This window comes from Narcine bancroftii, chromosome 1, assembly GCF_036971445.1.
Source record: "Narcine bancroftii isolate sNarBan1 chromosome 1, sNarBan1.hap1, whole genome shotgun sequence".
Lineage (NCBI taxonomy): Eukaryota > Metazoa > Chordata > Chondrichthyes > Torpediniformes > Narcinidae > Narcine > Narcine bancroftii.
Window position 1 is genome coordinate 341,723,364 of NC_091469.1, and position 26,081 is coordinate 341,749,444.

At 38.7% G+C, this 26,081-nt stretch overlaps 1 protein-coding gene across 7 annotated transcripts in view; it reads left to right on the top strand.

The window, feature by feature from the left end:
* glb1 (galactosidase, beta 1) overlaps positions 1 to 26,081 on the top strand; it is a 126,592-nt gene that overhangs the window by 77,630 nt on the left and 22,881 nt on the right. For 3 of the 7 annotated variants that reach the window (XM_069910134.1, XM_069910136.1, XM_069910139.1), the window contains 5 exons: positions 1,909 to 2,022; positions 6,798 to 6,899; positions 10,251 to 10,382; positions 13,989 to 14,225; positions 23,774 to 23,839. In XM_069910134.1, coding sequence (XP_069766235.1) covers positions 1,909 to 2,022; positions 6,798 to 6,899; positions 10,251 to 10,382; positions 13,989 to 14,225; positions 23,774 to 23,839 — 651 coding nt within the window. The remainder of the gene's footprint in view (positions 1 to 1,908; positions 2,023 to 6,797; positions 6,900 to 10,250; positions 10,383 to 13,988; positions 14,226 to 23,773; positions 23,840 to 26,081) is intronic. The other 4 variants (XR_011348447.1, XM_069910135.1, XM_069910137.1 and 1 more) reach the window with 3 other exon arrangements.

Consider the following 26,081-nt stretch of genomic DNA (forward strand, 5'->3'; position numbering starts at 1 on the left):
GCATAGTACCACCTACTCCTGGTGGCCACTGGAAATTGGGGGTGAGATTGGCGAACAGCAGAAAGTGGGGGGCGACCTTGAGAATTGAGAGACTAGACGTCGACTACAGAAGGCCGCCTGTGAACTGTTTGTTGCAGACAGTGAGGGAGGTGACTTTTTGAATGTTTAGAAGTCCAGCAGTGAAGGTCACTATGCAGGACCTCAGGGTGGCTGCTATGTATGATTTGGATGAGGGTGACGTCCTGTGCTTGACAGGCTGTACTTCAAGGGACAGTTGTTTAGCGGTATCAGGGTGTATAAAGCTGCCTGTACTCCTGCTATTGAATAAACAGTTGACATCGTGTCCATTTACGTGGACGTCCATCATGGACCTGGCGAGTTGATGCATGGCTTCCTGGTTCATGGTGATGGAGGCCAGTGTGGATTAATTGTCCGAGTCTGATGGGTGCTTCTGCGCCCGAGATGGCTGCTCTCTGCCCCAAGATGGCTGGCTTCGACCCCGCGTAGCATTGCATGTTTGTAAAGGTGGCATTTGGCGCAAAGTCTAAAATGGCGGCCTGCATGAGTAGTTCATAGTGTCGCTGGAGTGCAGGGAAGGTGGCACCGATGGCATTGTCCATAGTAGTGACTGTCCACACGCAGCACTGCTAGACCACAAGGATGGTTTGGACTGGCAGAGTTTGGTGTAATGCCCCTTTTCCTGGCATCTGGAGCACACTGCATCCTTGGCAGGGAAACGTTTTCTCAGATGCTGAACCTGCCTGCAAAAGTAGCACTTAGAGATAACTCCCGCAATGGCGGCCGAGTTCAGATCACTAGAGTAGTGGGACGGTGTAGGGGGTCCAGTCTCTGATGGGGTGGGACGATGCCCTGTCCCTGGACAGTGATGCCCACAGTGACCAAGAGGCAGAGTGGTCATCTGAGTTCTGGAGGGCCACCTCTAGTATCTCTGTAAGTTCAACTGCCATTTGGAAATCAAGAACTTTTTGCTCCAATAACTGTTGCCGTATGTACCCATAGTGGATACCGGCCTTATGTGTCTCTGATGAGATCCTCTGCATTCTGGGCAGCTGACATAGCTTACAGTCACACACTCTCCACAGGATCTGGAGGGCCTGCTGGTACTTGGCAGTTAATTCACCAGGTCGTTGTTTTCTGGTGGCCAGGAGATGCCTGGCATAGACCTCATTAACCTTCCTGTGATACTGGGCCTTGGGAGTCTTCATAGTTGCTTGGTTCAAGCTGTTGTCGCTGATCATCGGGAACACCTGACATGTGAGAGGAGTAGTCTCAGTCCATTAGTTTCCATGGTGATGGTGTTCGCGGCTGCCGCCAGAAAATCTTCGAAGCAGCGTAGCCAAGGTTTGGGGTGTTCAGCAACTGTGTGTCAATGTCAGGTTTCAGGTACTGTTTGTTCCATGCTTTTTTTTTGAAATGTTTAGTTAATAAAATTGATGTACTATCAATAATCACAAAAGGCTGTTGTGAAACTTTCAGGCTTTTATTTTAACTAAAGATAAAAAACTACCATCAACCTCATTGACTGATCAAGGCAAAGAGAATGGGCAACATACCAGGGGCTATGGATAAGATCAGTCTCGGGAGGCGTGGTCTAGCCAGCAGCAGCCAATTGTGGTAGAACTGATTTACCACAAGTATCATGCCAATTTAGCTGCTGCTTGAGCCCAGCTGCTGGTGATGTGGACCATTACATCTGATATTGTACTTTGTTCTGTGACTGTTTAAAAGAGCCATTATCTTCTTGCTTGACCTTTTCTGCTTTTGGCTGTTGTCTGACTCTTACATAGCTCATTTCAGCTGATGCAACTTTTGTAATTGGTCATTATAAATGCTGAATTTCCCATTGCTCTCCTAATCAGAATTTATTGTTTTTATCTCCCCCCACAGTATTCTGTATACATGCTTTATCGAAATATGCTCCCAATAAATTGTAGCCAGCCGACGATGCTGGCATCACCCTTGAATGGGGTTCATGACCGAGCCTATGTCATGGTGGATGGGGTAAGGTGTTTTTTTTTTAATATCAATCTATGGCATTTTTTTCACAATTCTTGGTCAATGCATTTGATCACTGGGATGTAAAAGAATATTGTAGAGTTTTTGAATACTGCAGAGTATCATTGAGAATTACATGGATAAGTTTGAGGGATATGTGTTGAATGCAGGCAAATGAAAACGAGTTTAGGTAATGATTGGTGGGTATGCACAAGTTGGGCTGAAGGGCCTGTTTCTGTGCTGTAAAACTCTGACTAATTCTAGAGGAGCAGAGTATGAGGTCATGAATTTTCCTGGCAAATTCAACTGGGGTGTACCTCGTGCTGAAAGTACTGGAGTTGGCATCTATGATCAATATATACTTGGAAGGTGTTGACAGTATGTGAGCAGTGATTTTTTTTTTAACCTTGTTCCAGGCAGGTAACAGAAATTACTCTGTTGAACTAAGGTGCCTACTTAGATAATGAAAACTAAGAGATTATTTTTGCCACCTGCTGATTAGAAAAAAAATAACAGCAGAAGTAAGTTTGTTATCCTTCAAGACTGCTTTCCCCTTCAATGTGATTGGGACTAAGCAATGCAATATTCAAGTTCCCTCTACATAACTCTTGCTGGTCTTTGAGTTTAGAAATCTGTCTGCATCCTTTTTCAATGTGTTCAGTGACTTGACAGCCATTTTCTTCTGTGGTTGAGAATTCCACTAGTTCAACTTGCATTGAGTGAAGAAATCTTTCAACGTCTGTCCCCTGATTGTGACCCCTGATTCCATATTTCCCACGGACAGAGGGTACATCCTCTCCACATTCGCACTGTCAAAATTTTGTACATTTCAATGAAATCCTTTAATTCTTCTTGGTTCTAGAAGGTTTATTCAACTTAATATCTCCAAATGCAGCAGTCCTACCAGCACAGGAATCACCCAGTGAGCCTTTGTTGTACTCCCTCTGTGCCATGCGTATTTTTTCTTATGTAAGGTTAGCGTGTGGTTGGCGCAGTGCTGTTACAGCGGCAGTGACCCGGGTTTGAATCGGGTGCTGACTGTAAAGAGTTTGTTCATTCTGCCCGTGTCTGTGTGGGTTTCCTCCCACCCTTTAAAATGTATGGGGGTTGGAGGTGAATTGGGTTTAATTGGGTGGCACAGGTTTGTAGGCTTAAATGGCCTGTTACCATGCTCTATGTCAAAATCTAAATTTGAAACCAACATGAAATATTGTACTCCAAGTTCGTCTCATTGTTGTGAGTGAGGAAACAGGATTGGTAGGTCTCAAAGGCAAGGACTGTGAACACAATTTAGATGGGGAAGTATTTTATTTACAGAAGTCAAGTGTGGGAAATGGTAACTGATGCAGCACACATGCGCGCACACCTCACAGCAGCTGTGGGAAAGAAACAGCGGACAATTAGAAACGCACATAAAGTACCCAGCCCAAATTATTTACAGGGATCCAATGGGTCAGTGCCAGGAAGGTTAATCCAGTTACAACAGCCAATGGCCCAAGGCCAAGTACAGGCAGACTGGAGAGTATAGTCCAGATAATTTACTTGGGGCCAATAGCAAGGTGTGTATTAGTGGATGGGATGGAACTAAAACTTGATTGGCAGCTAGTGTGTCCTCTGACTAGGTAGGACAATGCTGTCACATGACAGCCACAGCCCTTCCCAATACACTCATCAAGTCCCTTTATACAAGTGCAAATTACTCCTGTACTCAGTGTCTTCTCAAGAAAGCTAAAATGCCATTTGCATTTTGAAGTGATAATTGAAGCTGCATGTTTGGTTTCAGTGCCTGGTGCACAGGGGCATCCAGGCCTCTTAGTACATCAAAAACTCCTCACTTAATTCTCTGCCTTTCTGATTTTCATGGCAAAGTGGATAATTTTCCCCTTATCCATGCTGTGCCAAATCTGCCTACTCACTCAATTTGGCTAAATTGCCATGATCACTTTTTGTGCCCTCTTCATAACTCAAAATCACATCCAGTTTTGTGTTGCTGGCAAATGTAGAAATGGTACATCTGATCTATATTATCAATACTTTGGAACCAAGCACCAAACCTTGATGCGTGCAGCTGATTAACACTCAAGTTCAAGTTCACATTTTTTATTATCATACTATTGTAAATTACAACTGGTTGAAACTGTTCTTCGGTCCTCGGTGTTAAAACATGCAAACACGTATATTGACATAGCACACATATTTAAAGTGATTTATATGCTGTACATATATAAAAATAAATGAATATTGTTAAACAAAAGTAGATTATTAGAGCAGTATGAGCAGTTCATCAGTCATTCAGCTTAAGTTTAGGTGTGTTAGGCAGTGAAACACGTAAACACCTAAGTTTAAATGTTTCACTGCCTAAAACACTTAAACTTTGAAGGCACAATTGTTGCTCATAGGTTTTTTGGTGTTTTACTCTAATGGTTCTGCACAACACACTCTTCTGGTTATCCCCATTATATAAAGGTCATCGAGGCACTGCTGACATGGTGAAGATTCATCAGAGTGGTACCAGAACTGAATGGATATTCTTGTACAGGGTGAAGCATTTTCCTTGGGATATTTGCTGGAGGCTTTTATGGTAGTATTCAATATCTACACTCAATTACTGGCCCAGAATAGCTGGTGCTTAATATTCATTCTTAATATTGACCATAGCTTCAGACAGAACATTGCCATTTATATGGTAGTCCTCCCGTCTGATTTTGACGATTCATTGCACATTGATTTAATGGTACTGCTCTGAGGGTTCTTGTTGTTTTTGCCTAACTGTAAAGAGGGGTTAGTGCGGTCATTACATTATTAGACTCCTATCTTTGCTGAAAATCTGGAACCCATGATTATTGAAAAAGCTTCTCGTAAACAGAACTTGCTCCTTTGCTGGATAACTTTGTCAATATTTGTCTACTGGGAAAGAAATCTCACTAGATATGCAAAGGGCACAGTTAGTGTGGCAGTTAGTGTAATGCTATTACAGAGCCAGCGACCCAGCTTTGAATCCGGTGCTATCAGAAAGGAGTTTGTACATTCTTCACATGTCCATGTGGATTTCCTCTCAGCACTCCAGTTTCCTCCCACCCTCCAAAAAGAGTACGGGGTTATAGGTTAATTGGTGTATGCAGGCAGCACAGGCTCGTGAACCAGAAGGACTGTTACCATGCTGTATGTCTAAATTTTATAAAAAAAATTAAAATTGAAACATTTATCAACTTTTTCTAATACTTGCCTCAATGTGGTGGTATTTGGGCTGCTCATGGGCTGACCAGTGGAACATCTTCACCTTTTCAATATTTCTGGTGTGTCACAGGCAATTTCTATACAGCTAAAAAGGAGTTTGCATTTCTTACTATGTATGTGTTCTACATTACATGAATTGCCAGTAAGCACAAGTTTAATGATCAATTGTCCATTTAGAATGTGGACTGGCAATACTGATAAATGTCCTATCTATTCTGTGCTGAATGATAATCTCTAATAGGAACACAGTGACTGAAAGAAAAGTGGAAATAATGGGTTGGGCTTGTAATGTAGCCATGCTTGATTTAAATACTAGAGGTTAAAAAAATCATATCTGAACCTTGTGATTACAAAGGAGGTTGATGATGCTTGTTTGATGTTAATCCTTGGGGGGGAAAAAAGAGTTACATTTTCTGAATTTGTTTAGCCTGGGGGTTCGAGAGATAGGCTTGGTGGGTTTTCTCACTACCCGTAAAATAGACAGAGGTGGTGTTTAATCTATTTTACACCAAGGCAGGGTCTTTATAATTAGTGATGATATCTTTTTTCATACCTTTCTTTTTGGAAGTGTCTTTGGTACTGGGTCCCATCTCTGAGGGAAGAGAAATAGATCTTTGAACATAGTGCCGTGTGGAGGGATAGAAAGAGAGATATGAAATGTATGATAATAATAATATAGATTTAAGCTAATGATATAATTTTTTGCTTATTTTTCTTTATTTTTGAAACCTACATTGATGTCTTTTGGATCTGGTAAAGTCAGGAAAATTAGATCATTTTGGTTTTGATGGTAGTCCTAAGGCATTTCTTTCTATTTTCTAGCTATTATTTAGTAATGGTATTTTTTTTTCATATCTTTCCCTTGGCAAGTGTCTTTGGTATCTTGAGGGAAAGGAAATGGGTCTTTGAACAGACTGAGATGTGGGGGGATAGAAGGAGAGATATGAAATAAGAATGGGAGGAAACCAGAGCCCCGAGGGAAAATCCATGCAGACACATGGAGAATGTAAACTCTTTACAGACAATGTGGGATTTGAACCCTGGTCCTGATCGTTGGCACTGTAACCGCAATGCTAACTGTGCCACCCTGAGTTTAATTGTCTTTCTTTTGGAGATGAGGATCGCAGATGTTCTTGATCTTTTGGTGGGAATTTGTTGGGGTTGTTAGGTAGTCGTTTTCTACCTTTCTTCACTTGTTTATCTTCTCACGATTGGTGCATGGAATATGTGTAGGGTTTGTTTCGTTCCTCGTCACCATTGCTGTGTATGCCCTCACACAATTAAGATTCAGAGACGTGATGTTATCTCATCCTTTACTTCTATTAGACTAACATGGCCACTGAGTCACAGCGTCTTAGATATATGGAAGGGTGACATGACATGGGCATCATGATGTCCAGAGGGCGGGCTTACAGTGCAGACTCTTTAAATTCTGCTGATACAAATTGTGGGCCATTGTCAGAAAATATTGAACTGCACGTTTCACAAACGTTTCTATGGCTGATTCCACCTGCATTGAATTCGCCCATCGTTATTGAATGAAGATCTACCGGGACCAATGCCTGAAGAGGACACACAAAATCAGTGAACTGGTGCGGACTCGAAAGGCCAACGTGGCCTGTTTCTGCTCCGTAAATGGTTATATGGTATGTTAGTTTTTACTGCTAATGCCAACTAACTCTTTTTCTTCTTCTCACTGTTGCACATTTTCCCCATTATCAATTCTTATTCTTGTGTAAGGGTGTTACTGGTCTTGATATGATTTCCAGGTTTCCAGAGAACACTCAGTACATATTTTAATTCACTCTTTTTGTCCAACCTGTTAATTAATTGAAATTAATTTTGTTTAAAATAAAGGTTAAACTAAAATTGGTAAAGTTAAAAGACTAATTTCTATTTCAGGATGAACACACACCCTATTGACGTGTCCTTACTGCCATTATTAAAGCTTTTGCTTGATTGGTACAGCTTGTAATAAAATCCCAGGAGCTCTCACCTGCAGCTCTAATTCCATGCTGCTGATATTGAGCATTCTGTCAATCAAATGATATTGGAATGGATATTTCTAGATGTAGCTTTGTGTTCTTGACCATGTCGTCCCTGGTAATATGGGGGTTCTTAAGTCAGTTGACAGTCATATCTGCATTCATTTTCACTAATTATAAAGGGATCTTTGCTTTCAAAATTTTGAATTTCATTGCAAAATAGGGAAATTCAAACCTGTGCCTTTACTTTAATTTTATACTTTTGCTTTGAGATCACCTTAGGAGGAAAAGGATAAGATAGGAAGGTCTGAAGGAAAGAGGAAGTTGTAAAGTTATAAGAGAGGTGAATAAAAGGAGCATAGATTGAAAGACCAGAGACTCAACAGGGGAAAATAGAGTTGGTGAAAAAGAGTCACAGCTTCTCTCTTTCTGAATGCTTCTCCTCCTTTATCATTCCTTTTATTCTTGTGCTATGCTGCAGCATTCCACTACTTTCATCCTGACCTGTTCAAACAAAAACTAGGAATGAAAATAAGTTCAGAGCAAGAGTCAGTAGAGAAGACAGACACATTTGACATATTGTATGCCCTGTAATGGCAGACCATTTTGTGATGTATTAGGACACACACCTACCTACATTATTCCTGACTATTTTTTTCCCTATTTACTTTCTATTCACACATTTACAATGGATTCTGTGAAACTTGTGAGGATGTATTTGATCCAGCAAACGAGCAACCACAGATATGAATTAGTTCTCCACAGGCATTGCTGAACCTAACCTGTCAGCATTTTCTGTTTTTATTTAAGATTTCTATAATCATTGGTAGTTTGCTCTTATATTATTCATGTCCAGAAGCTTCTCTGCTGAATAGTGTATGGAAATTAAATACTTCTTTGTTCAAAGAAAATTTCAAAATCATTTTATAAAATTGGAGAGATAAGTTTCTTTGAGTAATCATTAATTCTGTAGAAATTAATTTTACTAAAATTATTACAAATATGGGATAAAGAAATGGACTGTTGATCATTATTTATAGTTATTATTTGTATTCTGCTCTGGGCTCTGGCCATGTCTATCTAGAACACTTCTCAATAGCTTACCTGTCAAAACTATCAACCACTTTTTATTCTGGTCTATTCCCCACATAAATACTTTCAGTTCTCATCTACTCCTCTGCACTCAGTCATTTCTCCTGATTATGAACTCTTATCATGCACTCTCTGCCTAACTTAATTCCTCTGTCTAGTTTACCCTTTTCTGTTGACTTTGAAATCTCCACTGGCCTTTCTAAAAGTAACTTTACCTGCTTGCCTTTCTGGTTTTACACTCCATTATTTATGATCTCAGTTCAATTTAAAAAAAAAAATATTTTTAATGGTGTTCAATGCTTTAGATAAATGCAGTTTGGATGATTTTCCAAAGCAAACTCCAAAAATTATGAATTAAATATGGTGGGGTTTAGTGAATCTGCAGATAAAGGAAATAGCAGAAATGTCATATCCTTAACTTAGCGTTTGGTACAGTGGGCATTTTTGTGTACCTTTTAACTTTTATGTAAATGTAATCATTAACCAAGTTCTGCCTAATTTATACAATGATGACAACTAAAACTTTATGGCATACATAATGCATACATTATTAACTTGTTTGTCAGTACGTTTCAGTGTTTCAAAATCAAAGCTTCAATTGGTGCATTTACAAATATAATATTTGAAATGCTGTTACAATGAACTGGAAGGAATTTACCTTATCCACATTTACATATTTTAATTTGAATATTCATTTAACACTTGGGTTACTTTTCCAAAATTAACTGACCACTTCCTTTCTAGAAATCAAATTAACATGCGTTTGTTTTTTTGCTTCAAAATAAGAGAAGTTAATATTGAAGAGTTCAAATACTGATCATTACTAAAATTGCCCATAACATTTTAAAACAGGAAATATTGAGATAAATACAGCAACTTGTATTTTTATACATAAAACATAACATTGCTTCACAAATAAAAACCTTGGAAAAATATTGAACCCTTGAGCCAATAAATGAGAAATTGGAAGAGGTGGTTGAAAATTCAGTGGAAGAGATAGAAATGAAAAAAAAGGAAGAGGTGGAAATAACAAGGAGGGAATTCTCGAGCTTGGGAACTGCATGGTTAAATGACACAATGCTAGAGTGGGTGATGTGCAAGAGCCAAGTATTTGAACAATGCAGAGTGCTTAGAAGCAAGAAGGCATGAGACCTTATGGAAAATAAACATAAGTATTTTAAACTCTCTCAAGTAAAAGAAAGAAATTACATTGCTCAACAAAATATGCACAAAGTAATACCATTTGATTCTCACTAGTTTTGAACAAATGACTTCCACTGACAATTAATTGATAGAGATTATGAGGTGAATGGGGCAGATGAGAAATGGTGATGATGGGTAATGAGACTGAGAGCTGTGCAGAATAAAATTCAGATGGATTTTTTTTCTATAGGACTAGTAGCACTTGTTATGTTGGGGAGGTTGAAGGGGATGATTCAAATATGGATAGTTCTCCTAATTTTGAAAGTCTTTGAACAATGTTCTTCTAGAAAGAATGTAGTTCAATTTTTTTACCATCTCTTAAGATTGATAAGATTTCAATTTGATAGAATTAAAGTGGCTATAAAATCTCACAGTGACTATTGCATGGAAATTGATTGTGGATCTTGGTTGTTGGCAAATACCTCAACGTAAACAGTAATGTCCTAAATTGGTACCATAGCTGAAAGGTTATTTGTTGAAATTTGGAGTAAAGTACCCATTCAAGACCATCATCGGTGTATTACAGTGTAGATTTTAAAATCTAAAATAGTTGTTGCAAAAAATAACATATGAAAATTAAACTTGTTTCTGAATTCCTCCAAGGGTTGTATATTTGCTGCTCCGTGTCACAACCTTTTCACTTCATTGTTCTAACAATTTTGCCATCTGAGATTTTAAGATTGTAATATTTCTGTTTCATCCTTTGTGTTTTTTAAGGTATTTCAAGGCATTCTGGAAAGAAATAAAGTCATCTTCATAAACATCACTGGTCAGGCTGGATCACAACTTGATGTATTAGTTGAAAACATGGGCAGAATAAATTTTGGCAGAGATATTCATGACTTTAAGGTATATGAAATGTACCTTTTTCATTTCCGTACCTGTGGTATGCATTGATTGGAAGGATATATTCAGAGTCACTTAATTGTCCTGATAGTCCTGAGGAAACTGTGGATAATGCACAACAACAAACCTTACAGCATTTTAATAATTTAACATAGAGATCTGAAGTTTTGATTTTATTCATATCTTCCTCCTGTTTTGGAGATCAAAGTACATATTATACTTCTCTTTTTGACATGTAACAGTTATGGAACTCTTAAAAATAATAGTTTAGTTTCTTTAAAATTCTAAAGGATATTCCACCGAATTCAAGAGATCTGCAAGGATTGCACTTTTGAATGATACAACCTCTAGCTCGAATGAAAAGATCACTTACCCATGCTTTATGCTGGTAAGGTTTCTAAACCAGAACTCACAAGATCTGCACATGGTCCCTTGGGATACATTAGCGAGGTATGCTAAAGTTTAAGAAAAGCTTGGGTCTGAATTGTCGGTAATATATCTTTACCTCTTATGGACACTGCAAGACCAGCTGAGTTCCTCCAGCATTTCTGTGTTTGTACGCCTGCAGGCTTTTGTGTTTTCAGCTGAAATTTTATTCCAGAAGATTTGAAATGACTATCACAGCTTTTTTTGAGACCATGTAAATGACAGTTTAGTTTTCTGGGCAATTGGTTCCTACAGACACTAGAAGAGGAACGTAGATTTCCGTGGGTTGTAGAGTTGGAAAAGTAGTCAGGGGTTTGGTGAAAGGTGGGCTGAAAGGGATGATGGAAAATGAAAGGTTGATTTTGTGATGTGAAGAATATATACAACCTCTCCCCAACTTATGACTTATGTGACTTACGAACATGCGTATGTACAGCTGAAAAAAAAATGGCTGCGTGCGTATGATAGTGACCGTCTCTCAGTGCCATTCGATAATCATGGTAAGCTTGCCAAAGAAGATGGCAAGCAAGAGGAAAAACCCATCCCTGGTGATACATCTGGCAAGAAGCCGAGGAAGACGCTCGATTTGGAATTGAAAATGACTTGATTTACGACTTCTACATGCCATACTAACATAATTCCAACTTGCATTCATTTTGAGATACGGCCAGTCAGTCAGAATGGAACTCGGACATATTACGGGTAATAGCTATATTTGAAAATTTAGCTAAGTTTCAGGTAAGAGGCCAAACTTGCATTCAATTGATGGGAGAAATAAATACAGCAAACTCAGTGTGACACAGTTTTAGTCATATATTACGTTTTATTTTCTCAGGGCAACCCCTCTAGAAAGTTTTATTGTTTGACACTGTTGGTTTGAGCCTATTGTAATGCTCCATTTGTGTAAAAGCAAGGAAGGTTCCAGGTACCTTAAAATAAATATGAAAGTAGTAAAAGGACTTCAATTCCATTCTATTAGATAAAAAAAGCATGTGTTAAATCAGCTGGCAAAGGAATGCCTTATGGATATGTGAAATATTTGGCTTTGGATGTCATAAACAATTTGTAGCCTTTATTGCTCTTGACCTTTGTTAAAATTTAAGTGTGTTGCTAATCAAAGCATTTTTTTTTTCATATTTCATTTGTGGGGAGAAGAAAACCCAAAAACTGAATCACAACAAAAATCACAAGTGTTGTGCAATGAACTGGGTTTGGCTATCAACTCCCCTGATTTACTCTGTAGTTTATTACAAACTAAAGGCCCTCTATAACATGTTGAAGGCATCTTGCAGAGTTATATCAAACCCACTGGCAGAGATAAATAAATTATAAAGAAGAATAATACTGTTGAAGATAAAATATTGTTAATGATGTAAATTTGAAGTGAAAATAGAGTCTACCCAGCAGATCAATCAGCATCTGTGAAGAGAGCAATAAGGGTTAGGAGTTCAGATTGAGGTTCTTCCATCAAAATTAGGAAAGTGAGAAAACAAGTCAGTTTTAAATTGTAGACAGTGAAAAAATTAATGAAACAAAAGGAAGATTTTCTGGTCGTCCAGATCATCATTATTACTATAGATCCAGGCAATATAAAGTTACGTACTGCCAGATTTTTCAAGTCCTCAGAATGTGCACTAAAATAGCAGCTAATTTGTTGAAAGGCGGTGTCAGGTAAAGAAAAGAAAACTCTCAAGTTAAGCCAAGACATATTTCTGCTAATTTCAAAGTTGTGTCTTGTGAGCAGGAGCGTGACCCTGCTTTGTGTTATCATGAACTCAATGTATAGAAATCAGCAGAAACAAATTTATATCCCACCAGAGAAAACAACTGCAGGCACTGGAAGTTTGAAATGAAGACAGAAAATACTGGATATACTCTGTAGATCAAACAATATCTGTAAAAAGAGCAACAAGATTAGCATTTCCAATGGTTGTGATTGTTCCCTTCAGTGAGTCAGTTGGTGGTTGTTGTTGCAAGTGAATGAGCAGAGTCCTTGGTTCCTCCAGTAGGAGTGCCCAAGCAATGACCACACTCAGCTGCTTTGTGGATTCTTCGCTCGTCCAATTAAGTTATAGCTGATCTGTATCTTAATCTATTGGTTCCATAATATTTAATGCCATCTTTGAAAAATCATCAGTTTTGAAGTAATCTTCCATTACTTTTTTTTGTGGACATTGGCTTGCCAGTGATTTCTACACTTGGCTGAAAATTATCTAAGCTCCTCCACAATTATGAACTTTTCACCAATTAGAAAATAAATATTTAATGCCCAAAGTTGACCTAGTGCTTTCCCTGCATCAAATTTCATCTGCTACGATTCTTTGTGTACTCAGGCAGCCAACTAATGTCACATTGCAACTTTCTACTTTCAGCTAGCCAGCTTCCTATATCTTCCAACTTGGAGTTATTCACAACATGGATATATGCCTCTGATGAGACAGCTGCTACCCCCCAAATCTGTTTCTGGCAATTGGAGTATGTACCCTCCATCCCTCTATGATTCCAATCTCTTAAACATTTTTATGTCCATCTCAATGAGTTGGCTCCAGTTCCGAAAATGTGCTTTGATGATAAAAATCTTGTGTGAAAATCTTATTGAATGACTTTAGGAATTCAATATCAGTAAAATTCATTTACATTAGTGACCTGAAAAAGGACTTTTGATTTGCTCTTTCGCATTTTTTGCATGCCATAATGGGGTAAACAAAGGGAAAGCCTTGTGTATTTTTTTTCTATGTGCAACAATGAATGGAATCTCATGAAACCATTCTGATTCTGGCTGATCAGTGAAGCTTTTCCCCACAATTTTCTTTTCTCCAAGCCATCACTTGTCATCCTTGAATGATAGATTCCATTATTTTAATAACATTTCCTCATGCTACCTTCCAAACTTTTTGAACAATGTTGCGAAGTAAGACATTTTCAATTCTTCAATCAAGAAGCTGACTGAATTTTGAAGATTGTAGCCAAAACACCTGCAATTTTTTGGGATGGAAATAATTAGGTTCTGATGATATGCCAACCTTCAGTTATATTATTTTCTCATTTTATTTTTAAGTGTATTAATTCTAATATAGTCTTTCCTTTGATATATCTTAAGTTGTGGTTTATTTGCTATTTTAGTTGACATAGCAAGAAGTCATGACTGCCAGATTACCTGCTGTCTCATTCTCTCCTCCACAGGGCCTGGTAACCAATCTTACTCTGGCTTCACAAATCCTGATAAACTGGACGATTTTCTCATTAAATATTGACAAAGCTGTGTCAAATGGCCTGTTAAATAACCTCCAGAAACTTGTAGGGCACTCTGCTACAACTGAGGTGAACGTGCCATCCTTTTACTTGGGTTCCTTTGTGATTCCAAGTGGGATTCCTGACCTCCCTCAAGATGCATACCTTAAATTGCCAGGATGGTCAAAGGTGGGTGCAAATTTTAATTAAACCTTAGCAAAGGAAAGTTAGAAATACAGAATACCTTTACAGTGGTGGAAAACTAACAAACCTTGGTGTGTGGTTATTTCTTGCTGTATCTCTGTGAGATGTAGGAACAACAGCAATCGAGGCATAGGGTATATTGATTTTTATTGTAAGGATGTCAGGAAAATGAAAGTAAGGAGGTCTTGCAGAGATTGTAAAGGCTATTGTGAGATATCACTTGAAGTGCCCTGTGCAGGTTTGATCTCCACCTCCAGAGAAGTACATACTTGGTTGGAATCAGACCACTGCATATTTTCAAAATTGATTACTTGAATGAAGGGTCTCTCCTTTGAGGAGAGGCTCAGTAAAATTTGCATCTTTAATGACTTCTATGAATTAGATAGTATAAATGAGCTGTTTCATTCATTTTGGTATCAACACTGTCAGTCCCTCCAAGAATTAGTTCTAAATTAATGACCTTTCATTCTTAATTTCACAGAAAATAAGCTGGTTTTACTCATCCTGTTTTCAAAAGGACAATCCCTTCATACCAGCAATAAATTTAATGAATTTGTGTTGCACCGGATTAGCTATGACCTTCGGAGTAAACTTGAGATGTCATATAATCTATGGGTTTTTCCCTACTTCTGATATTCTATCAATCAAAAGATGGATGCAAATTTGCATTAATAGTGTGTTTGATTTCTGTAACTCTTCAAAGAAACATAGAAAACAGGAGTAGGGGGATAATCATTCAATGATAACATGATCTGTCTCAATACCATCTTTCCTTTCTCTTCCTTTACTACTTGATGCCTTCTGTGGTTAGAGATCTATCTCCTTCTTAATGTTAACAACACCCTCTAGAGCACTCATTGGTAGTAATAGTAGTAACAACCTCTGTGAGAAGAAGTATCTCACTTCTAAATCTGTAACTGGGACTGTGACTCTCTGTGTCAAAAAATTTTGCCGTACAATAACTGCTCGACTCTGATACTCGGTCCAATCAGTTTTATTTTCTTGATACAAAGGAGGGAGAGAGAGAGAGAGAGACTATCCCTACTGATCCTCTGCTCTGATTTACAGAGCTCAGTAGACATATTCCATACAATTAATATATCACGGCCTACGAGCCCAAAGGACCCCAAAACCCAGCAGCAATAGATATTCACCACGACAAATGGCTACTTAAACAAAAGTTTTTAATTATCTTTAAACATGAAAACAGAATCAGACTTTAACTTATCTCTATTAACTTAACTAAACCCAACTTTGAATTCTAAGTGCATGTGTATGTGAAGTGTGTGTAAATGTAAGAAAAGTTATTTGGTTCACAGTTCAATCTCACTTCTCATTCTTCCAAGTTCTCTGGTTGTAGGCAATTCTTATACTGTGCACAGAATTTAACATGTAATAAAGTTCACAAGGCTTTGGCGCTCGTAAGGTAAATGTTTACCACACAGGAAGGTTCTCGTAGGGTTTGCAGAGAGAGATTTGTTGTTCCAGGATTTTCACAACAGAGGGACCACCATTAGTCACCTCAATGTTTTTCTGATGAAACTTGCCCCATCACTGATCTCCAGATGATAACCTCTTTCTTTCAGGCTATCACAGAGTTCCTTTCTGTTCCAATTATTCCAAGAGAAACATCAGACAGATGCACTTGCAGCCATCTGCCACTCTGGAGCTTTTCTTCAGTTCCAACAAGCTTCCTGGCTTGCACTGTTCAGCTGTTTTCAGTGTCACACACACTAGCTGAGAGAGCTTGTTTCACCTCTCTCGTTCTCGCTCTCGCGCTCTCTCTCTTCCCACCCCCCATCTGAAGCTGCTTTCAGGTGCTTGGATGCAGAATTGTCGAACACAAAATAGTTGTTGCTTTGTTTTCACGAGGACAATATCTCTGCGCATTGCTCCCTATTAATGTATCCTTTGCTCTTGGTCATTGATCATTTATGACAGAATTTCTGCTGGTTTTGGTTTATCAGGTTTAAGGAGGCAAAGTTTGAGAGATGCTAATGTAGAACTCTCTTCAGAATGCAAAAATCAATATGAAAGATTAACTGCAACTAACAAGCCTTCCTCATTCTCTATAAACCGACACCAAATTGTGGGCGGTGTGGGATGTCAGGAGCCCAAAGTCCTGCACTGGCCTCCTCAGCCCTCTAGTCCCGCACTGGCTGCTCCAGCCCTATAGTCCTGTGCCGGGAGGCTGTCAGACAGTGGGCAGGGTAGGTGTCGGCAGCGATGAGGGTGGCTGTCAGCGGGTCGCCAGCTGACTGTCAACAGCCAATCTACTGCTAGACACCTGAAAGCTACTAGCCGCTTTGCCTTGCTTCTTTCAGGTGCCTAGGGGGAGCACTCTGAGCCGGAGAATATACCTCCCCGAGGATGGTTAGGTAAGTGCACCTCGGGGCCAGGTTCTCCACTTTCAGGTGGGCACCTGAAAGCACCTCGAAATTCCAACTCCCAGCCACATGTCCTCCCTCTCACTTGCAAAACCCCTCCTTCTCCAGCAAACAATAGGAGTCGGTCTTCTGCTCCCATCTGTGGTTTTAGGTCAACAAACCTCTCAATGACCTTTGAGTGAACACTTTGCAGAGAGGTCAGAAGTCTTGTAAAAATGTCAAACACAGACGACCTGAGTCCTCCAAGACAGTGGTCTATTCATTTCATGACATCATTTCAATTAGCACCTACTTGTGAAATGTGCATAGCATTCTCCATAGTTTCTGTAAAGTCACTGAAAATGAATTCTTCAATATTTCAAATAAGATCTGTTTTAAAATGTGTGTATGTATTTAACCTACTCTAATTTTACCAATTTATCTCCCAAAAATATTGCCAAATATTGCATCACACCTCCCCTCCTTTAAAGGGATTTTAGCTCTTGAGTTAAAATTCAGTAATAACTAAACTGTTTTTAAAATCACTAAAGATATAACAATTCACTGTATATATAACATGTTATAATAAAGTAACAATGTTGAGAGCATTTTATACGTGATCAATTTTAACATCTTGACAAACAATCTGCTATAATGTTATTTGAACCTCTGATATGAATAATCTGCAGATTATATTCTTGTAATATCAAACTCCAGTTTAACAATCTTCTGTTTTGTTCTTCATTTTATTCAAAAACACCAGATGATTGTGGCCAGTAAATATCACAATTGGTTCCTGAGAGATATATATCAAAATTCTGCAGAGCAAACACGATAGACAACAGTTCTTTTTCAATAGTGGAATAGTTCCTTTGATGAACATTGAATTTTTTTGAAAAGTAGGCAACTGGATGGTCAATTTCATTATGTTTTCACAATAAAACTGAACCTGCTGCTCCCTCTCTTGTGTTCACTGCTTCAGAAAAAGGTTTATCAAAATCAGGAGATTTTAACACAGGATAATGGCATAGCATATCCTTTAAATTTTCTAAAGATGTCTGACATTCTTTAGTCCACATAAATTTCTCCCCTTTCTTCAAAAGGTTGGTTAAAGGAAGAGCAACCTCAGCAAAATTTCTGCAAAACTTCCTATAATATCCTGCCATTCTTAAAAACCTTCTCACTGTTTTTTTTGCCATTGGGAATAGGAAACTCAAAAATTGCATTCACCTTTGCTTGAATAGGTGCAACTTTGCCATGACCAACTATATGACCCAAGTACGTTACAGTGGCATTTGCAAATTCACTCTTCGCTAAGTTAACAGTTAAGTTTGCTTTGGATAATCTTGCAAACAATTTGATCAATTCCTTCAAATGTTCTTCCCATGTGTCAGTTTTGTGACCAAGTCATCAATATATGTTTGTGTTAACCCTTGGATTACCGAATTAATCATCCTTTGAAATGTTGCAGGGAAATTTTTCATGCCAAAAGGTTTACACATTATACTCATATAAACCAGATGGAGTAACAAAAGCTGAAATATTCCTTCCTCTCTCAGTTAAAGGCAAACACCAGTAAATCTTCAACAAATCCAACTTAGTAAGAAATCTAGCTTTTCCAAATTTATCAAAATGGTCATCTATTCTTGGAATAAGAAAAGCATGTGTTTTAGTTACTGAATTAACCTTCCTATAATCTGTACAAAATCTATCTGGTTTTGGCAGCAGAATACAAGGAGAACTCCAATCTGTAAAGGTCTAGTAACTAATTTCTCAACATATATTCCATCTCCCCCCATCCATGATTTTACTTTTCTGAATGTTTATTCTGTATGGGTGTTGTTTAATGGGACTTGCTTCTCTGACATCCACATCATGATAAATCACTGATGTCCTTTTTTGGCACATCAGGAAACAAACTTGTGTATTTTAAAATTAATTCCTTCAACTGCATCTGTTCTTGTGACTCAAGATTACCTAACTTTTCCTCCAAATTTTCCAAAATTGCTGAGTTAGATAGGTGTACAGGAACCAAGATTTCTTTAAAGTTACCCTCACAAGATTATGATCCATTACTTCCTCAACCCTGTCAACAGCTAACGTCTCTGATACAGATTGTTCTCCACTACTATTATCCTCATAATAAGGTTTCAACAATTCACCCTTCAAGTAATAACAACAAGCCATTTCTTTAATTTCCTGTTCAATTACTGCTTTGCTTGTTAAGTCAACAAGACTTGTATCTGCTCTTTGTTGCCAAATTAACTCTTTCCTTGACAAAGAGAAATCTTTACTCTCACAATTACCCTGCTGTTTCAAAGCCATTTCAGAAGCACCTGACAAATCTCTTGTCAACTGGATCTTATTCATCTCTCAATAATTTCTTAGTCACTGACCTTGTAACTGCACACGCAGGATATATCTCACAATTCTCTTCCACCTCATCCTTCCTAGGCTTATTTGTTAATCTCAAAACTGACCCAACTTTATCCTCTGCCAAATCATTCCCTAATAAAAATGAGACCCCCCTGCATGGGTAACTTTGAAATTACTCCTACCACAACAGGTCCTTTAGCTAACTCTGAATTTGGCACTATATTGTGAAGAGATATCAACTCCACCTCACCTCCAACACCTTTAATCAAAATTGTCTCCCCTGTGTCAGTTCTTTGATCCAGAGATAAAACTCCTTGTTCCAACAATGACTGTACAGCACCAGTATCCCTAAGAATTTTAACTGGAATCTGTGATTCTCCCTCCTTTACTGAAACAAAACCATCTGAAACAAAAGGTTTGTAACCATCCATGACACCTTTATCAAGGTTAGAACATCTGCCCTGCCTAAATTTAACTGTTTGAATACATACTTCTGGTCAAACCTTATTTTCTCTTTTGTTTTTTTTTAATACTAGACAATTCGCAATAACATGACCCGGTTTCTTACAAAAATGACATCCAAATCCAGAAGTTCTGTCCTTTCCAACACTCTCGCCAGACTCAATTTCAGGTTTACTATCCGGCTCCATATTAATCCTCTGAACAGGCTTATTAATCTGTTCCACATTAACGTTCTGAAATTGCCTACCATTTTGAAAAGTACTTTTGTGAATCAGAGAAAATTCATCTGCTAATTTAGCTGTTTGATGTCACGTATCCATGTCTCTCTCATCCAGGAATAATTTAATCTCCTTTGGGGCACTCCTTTTAATTTCCTCAATTAACATCAATTCTCTCAAACTGTTAAAATCATAATTTATTCCTTTTGAGGCGCACCAATGGTCAAATCATACAGATTTTCCCAGAGCAAAATCCATATAAGATTGATTCCATGTCAAACTCCTAAATTTTTGTCCATATGCTTCTAGAATCAACTCGTAATACTGCTTACTTAACAGTATCATAATTTGTCACTTGCTGTACAGTCAAGCTAGAGAATACAATTTGTGCTTTTCCCTTTAATAGACTTTGGAGCATTAAAGACCACTTTTCTTTTGGCCATCTTGAGCTCTCAGCAATCTTTTCAAAAAGCTGAAAATAGGTATCTCTATCTCCTTCATCAAAAGGAAGCACTAGTTTTACCTCTCTACTAGCCAAAAACCTCTCCCCAGGAGTTACAGCCTCAGGTCTCTTACTTTCCTACCTCTCAATTTTAATCCTCTCTAATTGATACAATCTGTCCCTTTCAATCTTTTCCAAGTCATATTTTCTCTGTCATTCAGCTTCCTCTGCCTGATATTTCCTGTCTTTCAGCCTCTTCTCTTTGCCTTTCAGCCTCTTTGCCTTTCGGCTTGGTCTGCCTCATACTGTCTCTGTTTCTCAGCCTCCAACACCATCCATTTTTCTCTTTCTTCTTCCATCCTCAATTTCTCCAATTCCAATTGCAATTCACCAGATCTATCCTCTGGAAAATCTTCTAAGACTTTCTGAACAAATTTACCCTGAACAAAATTAATCCTCTGAATTTGTACTTTCCTCATCCAATGCTTAACTTCAGTCAGTTTTAATGCCTTAGAAATAACCATCAGTTCCTCTTTTCTCTTGCTCTTCAGCTCTGCAGGTGATGGTTGTGACAAAAAATTATCAACATCCATTGCTGCTGTTTTTCACGCTCAAGCTTTAAATTAGCTTGGGGAAAAGAAAACCAATTGACTAATAACCCACAAAGCTCGTATTCAATTGACTGGACAAGCTCCCATAAAATGTTACAAGCCTAAAGTACCCCAAACCCCAGCAGCAATAGATATTCATCAACAGCAAATAATGCACTCAGGCAAAGCACAAACTGCTGGAGAAACTTAGTGGGTTAGGCAACATCCATGGAGGGATACAGCCAGTGGACATTTTGGATTGAAATCCTGCTAAAGAACTGAGAACAAAGAAGGTAGTCAGAAAGTATTAAAGAGAGAAGGGAGGGGTCAGTAAGTGATGGGAGCACTGAGGAGGGATAAACGACCTCTGTCCTAGGCCTCTTCCATTGACAGGGTTTGAAGAATATCTACTCGGATGGTCAACAACCCAGCAGCATAATCATTGAATTCTCCAATTTCAACTAACTTGCTCCCCCTCAATTCCATTCTCCCTCTCCATCTTGTCCACCTCGGTCCTCTTCTGTACATCTTTCTTTCCAGACATCTGTTACCCAGTTCCTTTCTCTATCCCCCTGTGCACAACTCACACAACTATCCCTTCTTCCTCAAGGTTCCCATCTGGGCACTATCCTTCCCTCCCATAGTATGGATTTCCTCCTCTCTCCTTCCATCATCAGCACTTTCCATTTCATATTCCCCTCCCATCCCTGCCACACACCTGTTCATACCCATGCTGAAAGGCTAGAAAAACTGGACTTGTATCCGATGGAGTTTAGAAGGATGAGGGGGGACATGATTGAGGTATAAAAAATTATCAGGGGGATAGACAGGGTGAAGTCGGATTACTTGTTCCCAATGATGGGGGAGACGAGGACTAGAGGGCATAGTTTAAGAATACAGTGTAGGCCCTTTAGGACGGAGATGAGAAAACATTTTTTTACCCAGAGAAGTGTGAATCTGTGGAATGCTCTGCCACAGAGGGTGGTAGAGGCAGATTCGCTGATTATGTTCAAAAGAGAGTTAGATAAGACTCTAGTGGGCAAAGGAGTTAAGGGTTATGGGGATAAGGCTGGAAAGGGATACTGATGGTAGCGATCAGCCATGATCTGTAAAATGGCGGTGCTGGCTCGACGGGGCGAAGGGCCTACTCCAGCTCCTATTGTCTGTTGACCTCCATCTCCAGCTTGCTTTCAGTAACTGACATACATAGTTTCTCTCTACATCAAAACTTCCCAATTTTGCACTAAATAATTTACCACATTCATAATTTTCCTTGTACTATTTCTAACTTTACATTTATCATGTTGTACTGCAGCGGCCACACTTTTGCCCCCTTGCTCAATTTGTCTAACTTGCTTTGAAGCATCTTTTCCCCCTCCTTACAATATCATTGATGAATTTCCAAATACTTAATTTGGTCTCCACATCCAGATCATTGACATATATGAGTAGCAGAGGGCAGAGCACCAATCAGTCCCTGCAATGCTTCACTGGTCATTCTCTTCCTGCTGTCCCTGAAGCAGATCATAGTGTAACTCTGTTTCCTGTCTGACAAAATGTTATCAGTCCAAGCAGTACTTTATTTCTGATACCATGTTTTTTTTAATATTGAACACGGTCCTATTTTATAGGACACTTATGAAAACTTACGAAAAACATTGTGCACCATTTTAAACTGGTGTCCCCTTGTCGATGTTGCCAGTTATATCTTTAACAAACTCCAGAATAGTCAACTCTATACTGTACTAGAAATCTATGCTGATTTTTAAGCATTTGAACTTTCATTCTTCGGAAGGTTTGTCTTTTTTAAAGATCAATCGCCAGGTTTTCTTGTTATCTGGGTACGTGAGATTCCTATTTACAGTAAATGCAATGAGCAGAAAACTGAATAAAAGCAAAATTTTCATGCCAGGTAGAAGTGAATGTAAAATGAATAATTTTACTCCTTTTTTCAGTTGACTGTAGACCGACAGATGTAATCAGTATTGTGCTGTCAGATTTGAGAGAGATTTAGTTGATAAAGTGTGGTTTTAGTTTTGCAGAGTTTGGGAAAGTTAATCCAGTATTCAGACACAATTTTAAGTTTTATCCTTGCAATCATTTATTAGACATTCTTTTCTCTGAATGGCCATATATGGCACTGGAGACAAAACTTTCTAACCTTCTAACGGATGTAAATCTGCAAATTATTAAAATAGAATTAAAAAAATATATATATTGAGCATTTAATGGTTGGCACAGTAGAAGGACTGAATAGCCTGCTTTCTGTGGTGTAGTGCTCTATATGTTTATGAAGTTTATTTCAGAAAGAGATGTTCAATTCACCCATTTGTTTTCTGTCGTTCATCTGCTAAATCCAGTTTATTTTTGAAATGTCTTTTGTACAGTTACGTTGATGTTCAGAGTTTTCTGATGCTGATAAACTCTAGTGCTATTATTTGACTTCAGTCCGTTTTCAACTCTTGCATCCCTTTATCTCAAAGGTTAACCTCATTACTACAGAGATGTGCTTGGCATGATCCAAAGCTCATTGTAGTTATCTACCTTGTGAGCTCAGAAACATTTATTAATACGTAAGATCATGATTTAACACAGTGCTGGTTAATACAATGTAAAGAATCTATTGGTTAGAAAAGTTGAACATGCTGTTACAGACATTGAATCCATTCATCTTATTTTCCTTTCTGCACTTCTAAATATACCTTGCCTTCTGTTGCCTTCAGGAATTAAATCAAATGCAACCTATTGGCTCTATTTTTCTTTTCCAACCAAGGTGCCTATTTAAGATAATCTCACTCCTCCAACCCTTTCCTTTATGCTTTATTTTTCTTTTTCTTTAATCCTTTTTTTTAAATCATTTCTGCTTCTGATCTCATATGATCTGTAATAGGAGAGATGTATTCCTTGAACAATAATTCTCACCATTCAGTATACTTTTTCAAATTATGCTTCCAACCTGGAACAAGATTTCCAATCAAATCCACCAGTACTAAGATTTAAATTTTTTAATTGCTGGGTGAAATTTTATGATGGTTCTTGCTTTGCAAAGCCTGATTAATGAATATTGTCACACAAACAGGTCAACAATAATCCCCTTAAGTCACTCAATGTTTGCTTTGGTCAAGTGCCAAGAAGAAAACTTGAAGTAAGTTAAAAAATAAAGTAATAATTTTTCAATTAAACTTAACAGCATCAAGGTTCATGAGTTGTCAAGTACATGCCTCACCATCTACATATTTACGGGGTAGAAATGGGCTGGATTGAAGTTTACTGTTGCTCTCTTGGCTCAAATGCAGGCATCTCTGACCATGACAGAGAGACCTTAAAGCTGAATGTTTTGATGGTCCACAGGTCAGCCAAATTCCTTTCCTGAACAGAGCTTAATGGCTTGTGAGGCTGTTCAGCTTGTGCAAATTATCTTTGTTGTCAGGTAGTGGTCACATTATACCCCCAGAACAGTTGCAGCAGTGATGAGACCTGCCTGGCGAAGGAAGGCTAATCTGCTGCTCGGACCATCTTTGGACTGTGTAACGTGAATGTTTTCTGATGGCCTCTCTTTTGGCTGTGTTCACGTTCCTGGTTTTTTTTGCAGTAGGTCTCATGAGACACAAAAATGGATTTGTGTTGGACTTTATTTTAAACTCCTTTCACTTTAATCAGCTCTCAGATTGTTTGATGCACCATTGTATCATGTTAAATGTTCCAGCATTACAAAACCTGGGGTTCCTGAGTTCTCGCATTAGTATAAGTTGCTTTCTTTTGAGGACCACTGTAGAAAAGAGAAGATGGATGCTGCCACTCACAGTTATAGAACCCAAACAGGAGCACTAGGCAGAGCTATGACTGTGTCCAATAAGAGTGGCATGGCCTTTGACAGGTAGGTTTCACCTGGGGGTTCATTGTTCTCACCAGACAAGGTTCACAGCCTTTTGGAACTGAATGCTAGTTAGGCCTCACTGCAGAGTGCAACAATTTGGTTGAAGATTCAGCATTGTCTCTTCCATAATAACATAATATTTGAATCCACAAAATGGTCCTTCTCACAGAGTTACACCTTAAGTTCAATCTGAGTTTATGATCAGTTTTCTGATCACAGCTAAGATGACCGTCAGCCTCTCAGCAGATGTTGCAGGGTGTCAGGTAAAATAATGCAGAATGCAAACCTTCAATATTTTTCCCATAAGGTGATCCACTGAGCACCTTTGCTCTGTCTGCATCAATGACAAAGATCAACCAGTGGCCAACCATTTCTCTTCTGAGCCCTACTCATGCACTAAGATGTCTGTTTATGGCCTCAGGGACTTCCAAACCAAGGCTACCCAGAATTTGGAGGAGTAATTCCATCTGGGTAATGTCTAACTTCTCCAGTTTCTGCTAGACCACTCCCCATTCTCCCTCTCTTGTCCATCCCTCTGTCTTCTTTCTTCCAGCTCTCCATTCCCTTCCCTCTCTATTTGCAGTCTATCCCCCTCCCCCATTTGCTGTTTGCCCTCCCTCCCTTATCCACTTTTTACCTCCTGCCTGTGGGGCTGTGCTCCTCCACATCTCTTCCCCTACCGTTTTGTTCAGATGCCTGTCTATATTTTGTTCATACTTTCATGAAGGCTTTAAGCTCGAAATATAGGTTATGTATATTTGTCTTTGCTACATAAAGTGCACTGTTTGACCTGCTGATTTTCTCGAGCATTGTGTTTTTAGTTCAGTTAATGCATCTGCAAACTTTCGTATTTTACTCCATTATATTTCCATGTTCGGTCTCATTCTCCTCCCCTTCACTATGGTGTGAGTGTATTTCCTTCTCTCCTGTATCCCCTCAGTCTTCTCTCCTCTCTTATGTGTCACCTCAGTCTCCTCCCCTCCCTGCTGTATCCCCTTAATCCTTTCCTTTCCCTTGTGTATCCCCTGTCTCTTCCTTTCTCACCAGAGTCTGTAACTCTCTCCTCTTTTGACATACTTTTGGAAAAGTGTCTAATAAGGGATAAGAGACCTGAAACATTGATTGTTTCTCTCAGCCTGACCTGCTGAGTTTTTCTAGCATCTTCTGTTTTTATCTCACCTTGGTAGATCTATTGTCCTAGTGGTGAGGTATTACCTCATCTGTTTCCTCCCTATCTTTCTTGATGGCAGTTCTGACTGATCTCCTGACCTTCCTGAAATACAAACTTTCCCACCTCACATTGACATCTGTGGCTGTCATGCAGGGTGAACCATGGACTCTCTCCCTCTCCTTTCAATTATTATGTGTGAGGCAGTGTCTTTCACAGAAGATACCCTTGTGGGTTTGGTGGATAGCTTGTAAGTGCAGGTTCATACAATTGAGTTGTCTGTGTTGTAAAGCAAAGCATACCACACAATGGTGTGTGGGGATTAAAAAAAAGCTACTGCTT